The sequence below is a fragment of the Mercenaria mercenaria genome, chromosome 14 (genome assembly GCF_021730395.1).
Source record: "Mercenaria mercenaria strain notata chromosome 14, MADL_Memer_1, whole genome shotgun sequence".
NCBI lineage: Eukaryota > Metazoa > Mollusca > Bivalvia > Venerida > Veneridae > Mercenaria > Mercenaria mercenaria.
In genome coordinates this window covers 70,043,227-70,058,052 of record NC_069374.1, presented here as the reverse complement: position 1 = coordinate 70,058,052, position 14,826 = coordinate 70,043,227, and the positions used below count along the sequence as shown (strand labels likewise).

The following is a 14,826-nucleotide window of genomic DNA, read 5'->3' as shown; positions in this document are numbered from 1 at the left end:
ATCATGATTCTCTGTGATGAACTTTCTTAAAATCAGTGTGTTCAATTCCATTTCGATAACCTTATTAGGTGACAGGGGTCAACTGAATTGCTCTAAATATGTTGTTTGGTGACGTACGTGAGGAGGGTTAGCCTTACTGCAATCAAACCGAGTCTGCTATTATTCTTCTTGGTTGCATTCTTTGCTTCCAACAGCAATCTTTAAGTACCGTGTGGCGGCCGTAAAAAGTCTCCCCGTATTTGGATTTAGTGTTGTTATATTTTCTGGTCCTTTGGGATCACGGTGTCCATTCAATATATGTATAATAAAGTTCCGCTTAAGCCGATGCTAGGGGACGTGAGAGGCTTTGCACATTTCATTACCTATCATGAACAGGCTCAGTCAAACCGAGTCTGCCATTATTCTTCTTGGTTGCATTCTTTGCTTCCAAAGGATCTTTTTACAGATTTTACTGCCTATAAAATGCAACGCTTGATCAAACAAAATGGATAAGTATCAAACAGTAAAGCCAGGATGTAACCAACACAAACCCGCAACACACGTGCAGTGTATGTATGCATGTGTACATGATTAAACTGTACAATCAAGACGAAATAGAATAAAAACAACACATACAACAGATACACATTTAGATGCTGTTGTACCTCACAAGAGCACCGTCTTGCGGGTGCTGACGCTCATCTGATTTTTTTTGTATAATAGAAAAAAATTGTCCTACTCATGATTTTCTAAGTCCAAAAAGGGCCATAATTCTTGCAAAAAGCAGGATGGAGTTTTGTTTCTTGATGTACACAGTCAGCTCGTGATGGTGAACAACTGTTGCAAGTTTTCTCCTGACCTAAACATAAAACTTAACCAATAAATCTGATATTTTCTAAGTCAAAAAGGGGCCATAAGTCTTGCAAAAAGCAGGACAGAGTTATGTTTCTTGCTGTACGTGGTCAGCTTATGTTGGTGAACAAGTGTTGCAAATTTTAAAGCAATAGCTTTAGAAAAGCTGACCTAAACATATTACTCAACCAAGAAAACTGATTTTCTAAGTCCAAAAGAAGCAATAATTCTTGAAAAAAGCAGGATGGAGTTATGTTTCTTGATGTACACGGTCAGCTTATGATGGTGAACAAGTGTTGCAAGTTTCAAAGCAATAGCTTTTATAGTTTAAGAGAACAGTTCACATGCAGCGAGAATGATGTTATCATGCCGTTCTTAGATATTCTTGTTAAAAAATCTGGAAATAGTATAACGACGGACCTGTACTGTAAATCTACTGACACACATAACTACTTAAACTTTAATTCCTGCCACCCTAAACATACTAAGGTTAATATACCGTTTAACTTAGCTTCAAGAATAATCACTATAGTGAAAGATAAACAGTTACAAGAAACACGACTTTCAGAATTAAAGTTACAATTATTGAAACAAAACTATCCGGAAGAAATTATTAAGCACGGAATATCAAAGGCGGAATCAAAAGGACCTATAGCAACGAATAATCGCGAAAATCAAACATCGGATTATAATGTCATTCCATTTGTAACAACTTTTAACCCACGTAATAAGAACATGTCGCCGGCAATACAAACATGCAAAGCAATGCTGCAGAACAGTGACAGGATGAAAAATGTTTTACAACAGAAAAAATTAATAAATAGTAAAAGGCAACCAAAAAGCTTAAAACGCATTCTATCTAAATCGAAATTTGATATGGTGGAAAATATCGCGACTGTAACAAAGTGTAACAGAAGCAGATGTAAGACGTGTCCAGATTTGCTAGAAGGAGACTCAATTAGATTTTCAAATGGTAAAACGTTTACTGTTAAACAGAATATGAATTGTATTTCAAAAATGTTATTTATTCTATTATCTGCGCGAATTGCAAACAATTTTACATCGGTCAAACAAAGAATGAACTGTGCCGACGAATGACACTACATAGACAACAAACTAATAATGATGAACTACGTATCCTGAAAGTAAATAAACATATCCATAAATGCTCTGGTGGGAAGTTTGAAATATTCCCTCTTTACAAAAATTTGACTAATAGTGACAGTTTCAGAGATGAGAAAGAACTATATTTTATAAACGTTTTGAAACCAGAACTTAACAGCGTTTGTTATTAGTTCTTGGGGCCCGCGAGTATGGCCAGCTCCTTAAATTAATTGTTTATGTTCAGTGTAACTAGAATCTCCTCTTTATATATTCTTGCTCATCTATCTTTACACGTGGAATAGTATTGGTCATAATTGTTTAGAAATTAATACCATCAACTGTGTACATTTAACGTACTATATTGCTTTGTTTTTAAATTTTTATCTCTTTTCTTTCCTGGTATACAGTTTTAGCTTTAAATTTTATTACCTCACTTTAATTTTTGATGCTATATCTATCATTGGTTATATACTACTTTTGTCATAAAGAACGTGAGGGTAATTTGAGCAATTCTTTCTCTTTACTGTATCCATAATTGATTTTTAAGCTATTATTACTTTTTAATTAATCATCTTGATATTATTTGTTAGACTGATATATCGAGCATAAATATGTTTTAAGCACAGTTTTTAACTTCCATTTTAAATGTTATAATATATCTGTTTCAAGTTTTGTGTGCATACATACACAGGGTATTCTTGAGTGTATAATATATTTTTCTTGAAGTTTGTCGCAACGTCTGTTTACGACGTTTCCCGTAATTTTTGTTATGACGTGACGTCATTGTACATTATTTCAAAATGTAAACTGCCTGAAGATATATGTATTGAAAGCGCTTGCAGTGAAGAATTAAAATAATTGTAAAACACAGAAGTCTGCTGCTGTTTATTCCTTACAAATTGAACTATATATATATATATATATATATATATATATATATATATATATATATATATATATATATATATATATATATATATATATATGGACGCCCAGTAAAGTATTCTCATAAAGTAAATATAGCTGAATTCACAGCGAAAATCGGAAAATGTTGAAATCGCCGTTTTTCAGAAGTATTTCAGTTATGTAATGGCAGGCAATAAACCTAACAAGTGTTTCTGGATTCTGTACCAGTACAAACCTGTTCTCCGCAAGTAACTGCCAGTTTCTCCACATAAATCAGAGCTGAATGTCAAATTATTTCAGACACAATGTCTTATATCAAACGCATGAAGATATCTTGTTGTCCACGAAGTCAAATATATAAGTAATTTAATTTTCTCGATTTCATGGAAAAAGTCAAGCTTAGATTTTTAACGCATGTAATGCAGAATTTTAATACACTTTAAAATGCAAGACTATTTTCTCAAGTTAGACCTGAAAAGAAAATGTGAGACGTGTTTTTTTATAGAAAAATATCGTTCAAGTGACCTTTCATTATATTTAAAATTTGGAGGTGATTTTATGTCCTTACGAACATAGTTTTCGACCGGAATGTATATATAAAATAAGTCCAAGATAATGCTTCAACTTGTTCTTCTTTTTGTTTTAATAAGGCTATGTTCAGCCCAGTTGTCTCCAAGCACACAGGATGGCACAGGAATGTTATATGATTTCTTAACAACTATGAACGAAGAGAAATAACTCAATTTATATTCAACATGAGCAGATGTACATTTCAGCAACATTTGTCTAATTCATTGCAGTCACTAGGAAAAACTAGCAAAACTGTATACGTAACGGCACAGCGGACAATTGTTTAATTTGTCATTGAACTTTTCAAAAAAATATTTCAAATTACCTAAATGCGCATGAAATGATGTTTATCATTTCTAACACGTAAAGTATAGACAAAATATCTGACTCTAACTCCTAACATAACCTTTGATGATGAAATTTCGTAACAAGTTATTTAGATATCTATAAATCCTGACCAGACAAGAGTCCTCCATACGGTAAATGATCTTGGATAGCAAGTATGAAGTTATCCACATATTATGAAAACAACACATTTATTAGACACGGAATAATTTAAAATCTTTGACGTCATATAGTGTCATTAACCCGAAACGTTCAAATGTTGTTGAACATTTGTGCAAAACTGTCTTTTCATTTGCCTGTAGAATCATAAGTACTGTTAGAGAGGTGAAAGCTGTTGCACATTTCATTTCTTCTCATGAACAGACTCAGTCAAACTGAGTCTGCTATTCTTCTTCTTGGTTGCACTCATTGCTTCCGAAGGATCTTTTTACAGATTTTATTGTTAAAATTTGGCGTAATTGAGCTACTTCAGTCTTTCATACAGGACTGTTGACGATTTAAAAAGAAAATTCTTTGCTAATAGCAAATGGTTTTGTACAACATATGATATATCGCTAAATAAGCATTTCACAGTACCCGTAGAAATTCACCCACTCGCATATCATCTATTTGTCTAACGCCATTGATGACGACAAATCCTTACTGTATGCGTATTTCATTTAGCGTCACTTACTGGTGCTAGTTAGCCATTATCGGAAAGCACAACATCTCAGGAAAAAAAAGCGAAGGAGTTGTTCAGGATTTGTCACGCTCAAATTATCTGAAATATTCAGCATTTGAATACTGCCATTTGTGTCAACAGCTTGTTTGACTATTTATTGTTGCACATATTTCGGGCGCTCTGGACTTAATCCCCAATCGCTTGAAACTCTTTGTTCAGTGGCTACACTTGAAACTTCGATCAGACCAGTACAGCAGGGTGGAAGTCAACACCTTTTCAGATGTCGGTATCGTTGTGGCAAACGCCGACTGGAATCAGTCAGCGGTGTTTCTCAACGAAGATTCCCCAAAGAGTGTTGGAGCAGGGAATACAAATCCTCCAACTCTGAACAGAATGATGATTAGTTAACAGTTGTTTCCCTTGTTTGGAAAAGACTAAATCCATTTTAACGTGAAAATTATAAAATCGTGAACTTGTAGACAAACAACAATTCATCGCATCGTTTTGTATGTTTTGTGCTGATGTACAGAAAGAATCGGTACATTGATAGACCTATACAAAATATGAATAATAATTTGAATAGTGATTAAATGTACTATGGTTGTATTTTTTCTGTGCTAAATGAAAAGTGACTGCCACTTATGAAGCCCATAACAGGATTAGTTTAATTGGGATATTTAGAAATTCAGTTGTCGCCGTTTGAAAAGAATATCGAATATCCATTTCAGTCGTAACATCGTTCGGAATAAATAAATTGACCAGCTGTACCAGTGATGCCTCACGCTGATGCTTGTGACGTTGGCGTAATCAGTAACGATCATATGGCGGTGTCAAATGTAAGACCCTGGAGCAACAGCTCGTCCAGTCTAACTTCATTTGCTCTCCCACACTGAAATAACTAGTTGTTGGTTGGTGTTTGATATTGTCGCTTTATAACGTTTCGTTGAAATATTTTAAGAAACGCATTTATTGTAGACTCTGCCCTCAAAAAAGCCCTCAATTTATCAAAACTAAAAAACTTTAGGGTAAAAATGATTGTTCATGAGTTTGTAATCGACATCAATATGTAAGTATATACAATGATATGAATAACAGCACAAGCTACGCGTGCACAATTACAGCGGTCACGCTTAAAATACCACAAACGAAATCAACACATTGGATCAGAATTTATGAGTATGATAAATGGTCATGAAAATATTTTAATACAAAATGCAAAGATGAAATAATTGCCATAAATGGATGGGGCGTTTTAAAACCCTAGTGTTTATAGTCGGTTCTATTCAGTATTTCGCAACGAATATAAATATTCACACATATTTCATTGAACTACTCGCTATCATGATTTTGTATTTCATTTTTATATAGTAATAATAAATTTCGTAAACATTGTTTTTCATTGTTTTTGACGTATATTCACCAATATATTACTCACACGACAACGTAACTGTACGCAAGTTAATTATGACGACATTATATAATTATATGATATAATCTTGTCGTTCTCGGCTTGTGCATGTGCTTCTTTTCCAGTTGTAACATATCATTTTAATAGAAGTATAAAGTATATATACCGGACCTTCTGAAGTTAGTACATATGATATATCCACTTTGTATACTACTTTATCACATTATCTTATAAAAGATAGACTGCTCTGTTTTCAATATTACTTGTTGCAGACCCTTTTATTTACCCCTTATCACCCCATCCCCATTTATCTGTATTTTGCATAATATGTATTGTGTATTTGTTGTTGGATTTTCGAAGCAACCCGTCTACAATATTTTTCCGTTACAGCTTCGTTTTGTTGTGGGCCTACTATATATATATAGGGGAAAATATGTGGAGAAAGATGCTCAAGTATTTACATTTTAATATTGTCTATAAACATTTAAAAATCAATACAAAGTAAAGAAATAAATAACCGGTTTCACCCGTTCGGCGCGGGATCTTCAGATAAATGGCGTTGCATCACAGGTATTCGGCTTGTTTATTAGGTAAATAATGATGCTTTATCTGATAAAATCACCCATTGACATTCAAGGCAAAAATATATTCAGCATCCATTTATTATACATTCAAAGAAAGGCCTTTAAATCGGAATGCGTTTGTCACGATAGCTTCTCTTTCAACCAAAAATGATATGTCCAAATATTCATATACCAACAACGCTAATCTTTAATGATAATGGACAATATTCGACTATTTCCTTTCTAGGATACGATCGTAGATTTATGCAAATGTTGCGAGTAAACTGTCATTCTAAAACTTCTCCAAATAATGTACACCATGCACCTACTAACTAGTGATAGGCCCTAAAAATTTCAATGATAGAATTACATTAAATAAGTCTAGAAATTAATTTCCAAGTCCTTGAAATAACCAAAAATGATTTCAGAAATGTGAAGTTTATGATAGTTTTCTTAATATCAATAACAGAAGTTTTAATTTTTAATTTAAAGTTGTGATCCACAAAGAATGACAACTCTTGCCTTGGGCTAGTACTTATAAGTAGAGATCTATTAGTTTACTTCCCTTGCAATTACACAATTGAGTGGAAAATGAAAACTGTTTTAGACATAATACCATACTTTTTTGCACAACAAAATCATTAAGGATTTATTCATTTGTGTTTGATTTACCCCTCAAGACATGGTTCCTATGATTCTGTCAACTTACATATGGTAAAAAATTAACTTTTAACAAGCCAATAATAAAACGAAGTACCACTAGGTAAATAATAGTGCAGATAATACAGTTTTGCTTGTATCAAAATGTCACAATAGATCCACTTTTATAATACAGAACACCTGGTAGGATTAGTAAAGGTGCAATTATATTGATCTCTATTTCCTATGCCTATACTAACAACTATTAATCATTAGCCTAGTAATAGCTTGCATGTCTTAAACGATTGTAACTTTGTTTCAAATCTTTTTCAGTTTTGGCTTTGCAGTACGCAATTGTGTTACAGTTACTCCCCTTAAGTTTTTATTACCAAAATGAAAGAACGTTCCGATTGTCAGAAAATGTAGCAAAAGAAAAAAAAATAGAAATTAAGCAAAGACATGAGGTGCTTCAATCGCCTGCCCAAACAAATGAGCAAAATGTTAAAATACAATATACTGGATACCTAAGGCCAGTAAGTTGTGATCTGCTGTTTGATCTTGCCCAAACTCATAGTTCGGGTTTTATTCTGCTAATCTTACCCTCATTAAAGTATAAATAAGAAAACCGTCTCATTTCATGCAGTGGTAATATGTTTTACAAGCATCTGTTCAACAAGAAATTAAACAAAACGGAAAGAATGAGGATTTATTTACTTTGGACTACACTACGGAAGCAAATTTTGACCGAATAACTGACCTTATTCCTTCTAATACGACTAGTTTGTACACTATGTTTTCAATTTTAATGGCATGTGTATTGAAAGTTCAAAACGAACTGGGAGTTGCAATTGAATAGCTACTCATACCTTTTCAAACTCATTGTCGTATATTTGTTACAGACAGTTCGCTGAGTCAGACGAAAAAATAAAATATCAATGAAAATCGATGTTAAGCTTTCTCGCGAAGTTAAAACATTAATTTCAAAACACAAAGTTGTGCTTCACGAAACACAGTTATTACTCTTATGTACATGTCAGTATCAATTGTGTTCATTTTATCAACTTTTATATATCCATATGTTCATATTCGAAGACATTTTTAGTACAAACTACTAAATATTTGTTCAATAATCGAAGACTTATTTCATGCATACGACTAATTTGTAAAATATGTTTTCATCAGGTCGCTGACTTCAAATCTCTTTCCCTCAACGATGTGGATTGGAGCTTCATTCGGGGCGTTGAATTCTTCCTTATTTTGCAAAGAAGTCATCCAGCTGGCTTACGGAAGGGCGGGTCGTTCTACTCAGGTGCCCGCCCGTGATGAAATAGTGCACAGAGGCCACCTTTGGTCTTCCTCTACCATAAAAGCTTAACAAAAGCCATATGACCTATAATTGTGTCTAAGCGACATTAAACCCACCGACATGAACAAATATAAACTCTTTAGACTTAATGATCGTTATTTACTGTTATAGGTTCTACATTCAGACAACAGACAACATAAGTATTTGGTGTAACCTTGAAAATCTGTATCTTTTGTATATATCATTATGATCATAACATTAATTGAATAGGTTATAACATTCGCTAATGAAAGAGATAGGGTGCTTGAAATTTCACTACACTCAATTGAAACATATGTAGGGCCTACCGCTATCAAAATTTCTTAATGCACAGAGGCCACCTTTGGTCTTCCTCTACCATAAAAGCATGACAAAAGCCATATGACCTATAATTGTGGCTAGGCGACATTAAACCCATCAATATAAACAAATATAAACTATTTAGACTTAAAAATCTTTATTTAATGTTATAGATTCTACATTCAGACAACCGACAACTTCAAGCATGTTGTGTAACCTATATCTATATCTCTTGTATACTGTATATCATTATGATCATAACATTAATCAAATAGCTTTTAAGTGAAATCTTATAACATTCACTAATGAAAGAGATAGAGTACTTAATTTCTTAATGCGTTTCTACGGGAAAAATAAACTTTTAGTGACATTTTCTTATAAAGAAATTCTGCATATCTGGCGGTAAATCAGATTTTGATCAATTAATGGGTTTGGTAGAAAGTTGATTTACACTTATTTGTGTTTACTTCTTTGTGTTCACTGACTGCTTAATACTGTTAAGAGTTTCACTAGATTATTTTTAAAATTTGGTTTTATCCTGTCCCAGCTGCACAACCGAGTTATTTTAGCATATGTGTAAATTTAATAAAAAAGAAGTCATATGTCATTGAATAAACAAGCTGCTGTATTATATTTGTCAAAATATTTATATTGCCAATATTATACTAGCCGAAATTCATTTGAAATGCAAATTTGTTGAAATATTATTACCTCTCTTTACCTGTCTTGGTTGCACAAACAGGATAGATTAGAAATATATAAATCCCGAAGCCAGACATTGTTTTTAAACTTGTCTTTTTGTTCAGAGTTTTGAAATATCCCAATATCTACAAAATGCAAATGTAAAATTAGAAATAATATAGAAATAAAAAGCAGTAGTCCACTTTTTCATACTTCTGATTAAAGGGAAGTGATTACTAAATTTTATAAGAAATATTAAAACACCTCTTAATACGAATCTAACTCTATGAAATTGGACCTTTTGCTTCTTAAATAAACGTCCCACAGAAGAATAAAAAATGATACATGAAATATGTGGGTTTATTTGCTTATATTTGAGGTATTTGCCCATGACTAAAGAGATCCGCTAATTCTAACTACCTGATTTTTTTCACTTGTCAAATAATTTGATCATATGAGCCGCGCCATGAGAAAACCAACACAGTGGCTTTGCGACCAGCATGGATCCTGACCAGACTGCGCGGACTGTTGTTCGCTTTCAAAGCCTGTTGCAATTAGAGAAACCATAAGCGAGCAGCATGGATCCTGACCAGACTGCGCGGATGCGCAGGCTGGTCTGGATCCATGCTGGTCACAAAGCCACTATGTTGGTTTTCTCATGGCACGGCTCATATATTAAATCTTAAGATTGAAACGTTGTCGCTAAAGCTGTTAACAAAAATGCCTTTTATCCTTGGTTTGATGTAAGTATCAGTATGCTACACCCTGCCTTTAATGTCTGTCCTAAACGGATAAATTTACGTGTTTCAAACATATAAAACATCGTTAATGTAGTAGACGGTATCACCTTATGTCGTAGTGGCTGTTTTGGGATAATGAATAGCAGTGATAAATTATCTGGCATACAGCAATTTATAGCTTCAGTATGAAACAAAATATGATGCATTTCTGCACGAGAGGAAATGCCCTTGTAAATCTGAACAATGTACGGAAAATAAGCAACGAGCACAATATTACCAAGCAGCTACTGAAACTAAATCGAAACTTTATTAATTCAGAGACACTTTGAAAACCGCAAAAAAAACCCTGGTATTTCCGTAAAAGTATTAGAAATATATCTTCCATGAATATGAAAAAACTGCAAGGTAAATAAATCAATGAACAATTGGCAATAGGGAACTGAAACAGCCTTAAATACTTTTAAAAACCGCGAAAAATATTTCTTAAGTTGGTGATATTGATAATTCACTCTTCCATGGTAATTCGAGGAAGAAAAAGTTAAAAATTTTCTTCCTGCGGAAACTATAAGAATTCAAAGAGAAGACAACTAATGCATAGCTTTTGTAAACAACATTTTAGAGCATATACAGTAACTAAAATACTCTGTGAAGTGACTTATATGGTATTTTTAGGATATAAAACAATGAGAAAATAAACTATTAGGTAATATTTTTATGCTTCATAATCATTTGTCGTATTGTTTAAAATAATGACTTTGGCCACCTAAGTTAGTATTCAATCTGACTAAAACTACCTGAACATTTTCACTGTAAATCACTGCCTTCCTATATAAGGAAAATGTGTTTCAAAAAGATACATATTTAATTTAATGAAAAAATGAATGCCTATTGTCGAAATGGGGCAATGAAGTAAAAGATTCTTTAGAAAAAAATATTATTGAAGGGTGACCTATTTCATTTTCCTAATTCGGACGTTAGGATGGTAAACCAGAAAGTCCTTAAGATCCTTTGTTGTAGTAAGAAATACGTTTAATTCACAAATACTTTAAATCGTTATTATTTGCAAAATAATCCAAATTTAAATGCATATTAAACAAATATATGAATATATGTCCTTACTTATATCACTGTTACCAAATAACTACATACTTTTGCAATATATGTAATATGTATTGCCAATATAATTATGGTGCCTTCATTATTAAACGAATGTATCATCAGTAATGGTTTTGTTTGTGTAATGATATACAATTTCTTTATATTTTCAGTATTTATAAAGCCGTCTTACCATATGAAGACTTAGCAGGATTTCAGATGAGACCACGTGCCCATGTACACAGCAACAACAGGAACAAAACACGTGTATAAACGTTTAAAACGTTTCTAATATTTACATTTATACTTCGTACACATTCAGAACTCTATTGCAAATTCATGTGCCTTTGAAGATGGAAAACGCAAACGGAAGCGTAAATACTAACTCACCATTGACAACAAATACATTAATAGCCACATCATTACTAGTGAATATTTCATCATATATCTATGAGAGCCCTACAACCACTCTTGTAATAGGTTACAATACAACCCCTTCAGGACAAACAATGTCGGAGTCAACAACTATCTCTCACGATGGTAGGGAAAATGACTATTCTTACATCTACGAAAATTACAGCTATCATTACGGCGACGAATACATGTATCCTGGGTACTCATTTGAAAGATCAGTTTACTTATATATTTGGGAAATACTGGTCATTTTCGTTTTCCTTGTGAACGTTATTGTTATATCAGTATTGCTGCGGAGGAAGATGCGCAATGCAACAAACATGATTCTCGCTGCAATTGCAATTTCTGATTCATTAACTGGACTTGTTACTTTGCCGAGTTACATCATGGTATATCAGAGATATGACCCATTTCCAGACTATAGTGATTATGTTCATGAAAATGCCAACCTGTCAGCTGATTTGAACCAAACAGATTACGAAAGTTTTGCTTACTCTTATGACTATCAAGGTGGCTTCGGGAGCAACGCTTCGGACGCATATCAATATGATTTCGCAGGAACAAAGGAACCCATTGATGGATACATTCTTACAAAGAGTCTATGTCGTGGATTTATGATCTCGAAGTATTTCTTGTCCAAATATTTCCATACGGTATCAGTATTCCTAACACTATTCCTTTGCATTCAGAGATACGTGGCTGCCGCTTTTCCGTTTAGGTGCAAATACTTATTCAACGGAAGGAATACAATTTTATGGTGCGGTGCAATTTTCGTATTGTCTCCAGTTTTTCATTCGTACCATCTAGGAAGCGAGAAAGCAGTCGACGGTTCTTGTCAATGGGAGTTGACTGCTGATGAATGCGGAGGTGGATGTATTTACCTGTGGTTCTCTTTTTTCGTGCGTCATCTCATACCTTGCGCCACCCTCCTAATTTTCACAGTGCTACTTATCCGAAAGTTACATCTAGGTGAGCGAAGTCTATTTAGAATGGTGTCAAATCCCTCACAACTGGCAAAACGTGTTGAAGAAAATCGCCGCATTTCTATAACTGTAACAGCTGTTGTTATTGTGTTCCTAATACCGGAAATTCCTTATGGCATTTTCTTGCTGTATAACCTCGTAGCAAAATCTGTGAACAATGGTAAAGACATTCATTTGGGAACAAACAGAGCAATTCATATGTCGTACGAAGTATCACTCTTACTTTCGTTCCACGCTAATATCTACGTATATACATTTTTGAATAAGAGATTTCGCAGATGTCTATACAGTACATTTTTCAAGCCTTTCCAGAAAATTGTCGGAGGTCCAAGAAGGCTTTCGATATCTAGATTGTCTTCCGCCTCTAACAGAACGACAATTCGAAAAGCGGATTGCCCAAGTTCCAAAGATGGACAGGAGTTACATTTTGTACCTAGGGGAACACGAGAAACAAGGTTTATGGAGTCAATTTCTGTTGATATTACCCTAAGTTCGCACCCAGAGTGTCACGAATTTGAAACGTTAAATGCAAAAGTTTAGAAAATACGTGAATATCGTGCACTTGTGAAATGTACGATTATAATGTCCGTATTCTTCATACATGAGTAAAGACTAAAGAACTTACGGAACATATCCATGTTTGAACAAGTGACAGACTCTTATCTTTACAAATAAAAGTTTCAATTAGTAGTATGTTTTGTATCAGAATGAACCTTATTTTACTTCCTTACAAAGACATTCCATATATTAATAAGATTTTTATGTCAAAAAGGCAAGACTCATACATAACATATAGGGTCAATAAAAGCAAAACAAATGATTGGTTTGATATTTTTGTATGATTGCTGTTACATGTAGACGTTCATTTATCATTTCGTAGCCTTCTAAAGAGTTTTTTTTAAAGTTGCACAAATCTTTGGACTTATGTTGAAACAGATAACGAAGCTGTCGAATTATATGTTATACACAAATACATGGTCAGAAAATCACTGCTCAATATTCAATACTGTGTATGGTCTTATACTGTCAGAGCCATAAAAAGGGTAATAAAAACAGTGGATATTCAACAATATTTTCTACTATACTAATCAATAGTCAAACATTTTACAAATATTTGAGAAAACATTTGTCGAAAATAGGGTTTAACAAGAAATTATTATATTTTATGTCCGTAAAAAGAAATGTAGCAGCTTAATTGTAAGCACTTTAAATGGAGTTGTTTGTATTGCATTAACTATCTCATATTTTCCTTTAAACCTTAAATGGTTCTCTTTGCTACGAACGAACCAAATTAGACAGTTTATATGTATATTCTCTCAAGTAATAATGATGATGATGATGATGATGATGATGATAATAATAATAATAATAATAATAGTCATCATATAATAATAATTACTTTATTTGAAGAGGATAACATATTTGGCTATCGCAAGTCTAATATGTGGTCCTCTAACATAATAATGTAGAAGTTCATCCTTAGTATGTAACATAGACAGTGAAGTGAAATACATATTAAATAATAATAACGTATTATGAAGAAATTAATCCTTAGTGGCATAAACAGTATGTAGAACAAAGGCAATTTCAGAAGACAAAATTATACTGTGAAATCACTTATATTCGTGGGGGACTAATTTTCGTGGATTTCGTGGTTGAGTCAATCCACGAAATTTAATCTCAACGAAATAGCGAAATTCCCATTCATTTTATGTTCAAAAGTTGAATTCCACGAATTCATATCCCCAAGAAAATGTCATTTTGACCAAAACCACGAAAATTCATGCCCACGAAATTAAATGATTTTACAGTATACAAGAGGTTAAACTGTAATCCTCGCACCAAAAACAAAAACTTTAATGAGAGAAAAGTAGGGGAAAGCGTTGCAATCAATCAAAAAGAAAAAAACAAAACAAAAAAAAAAAAAAAAAAACCCCCCAACCCCCCCCCCCCAAAAAAAAAAAAAAACAACAAAAACAATAATATTATTATAATGTCTGCACGAAGTTAAACACAAAAAATAATTATAGAAATAGACAAAGAAATATTAAATGGTCATCATGTGCAGTATTGAAATCAGTGCTTTTCCAAACATTTAGTTATTCATAACATTAATTAAACAGCTATTGTATTGCATCTGTTTATAAGTCAAAGTCAAGTTTATGTCGACATTGTTAATAAAGTATCTTGTTTGTGGTGATTTATGTTTTGTTTTTGCTGTTACGAAATGTGCGCTGGTTG

At 33.1% G+C, this 14,826-nt stretch overlaps 1 protein-coding gene across 2 annotated transcripts in view; it reads left to right on the top strand.

Moving 5' to 3' along the window:
* LOC128548575 (uncharacterized) overlaps positions 1-14,478 on the top strand; it is a 34,322-nt gene extending 19,844 nt beyond the window's left edge. Inside the window, exons 1-2 of one of the 2 annotated variants that reach the window (XM_053523838.1) lie at positions 10,668-10,796; positions 11,362-14,478. In XM_053523838.1, the coding sequence (XP_053379813.1) occupies positions 11,542-13,125 (1,584 nt within the window). In that variant the 5' untranslated portion in view covers positions 10,668-10,796; positions 11,362-11,541 and the 3' untranslated portion in view covers positions 13,126-14,478. Of the gene's footprint in view, positions 1-10,667; positions 10,797-11,361 lie in introns of those variants that run through there. The other variant, XM_053523837.1, reaches the window with a different exon arrangement.
* The last annotated feature ends 348 nt before the right edge of the window (positions 14,479-14,826 follow it).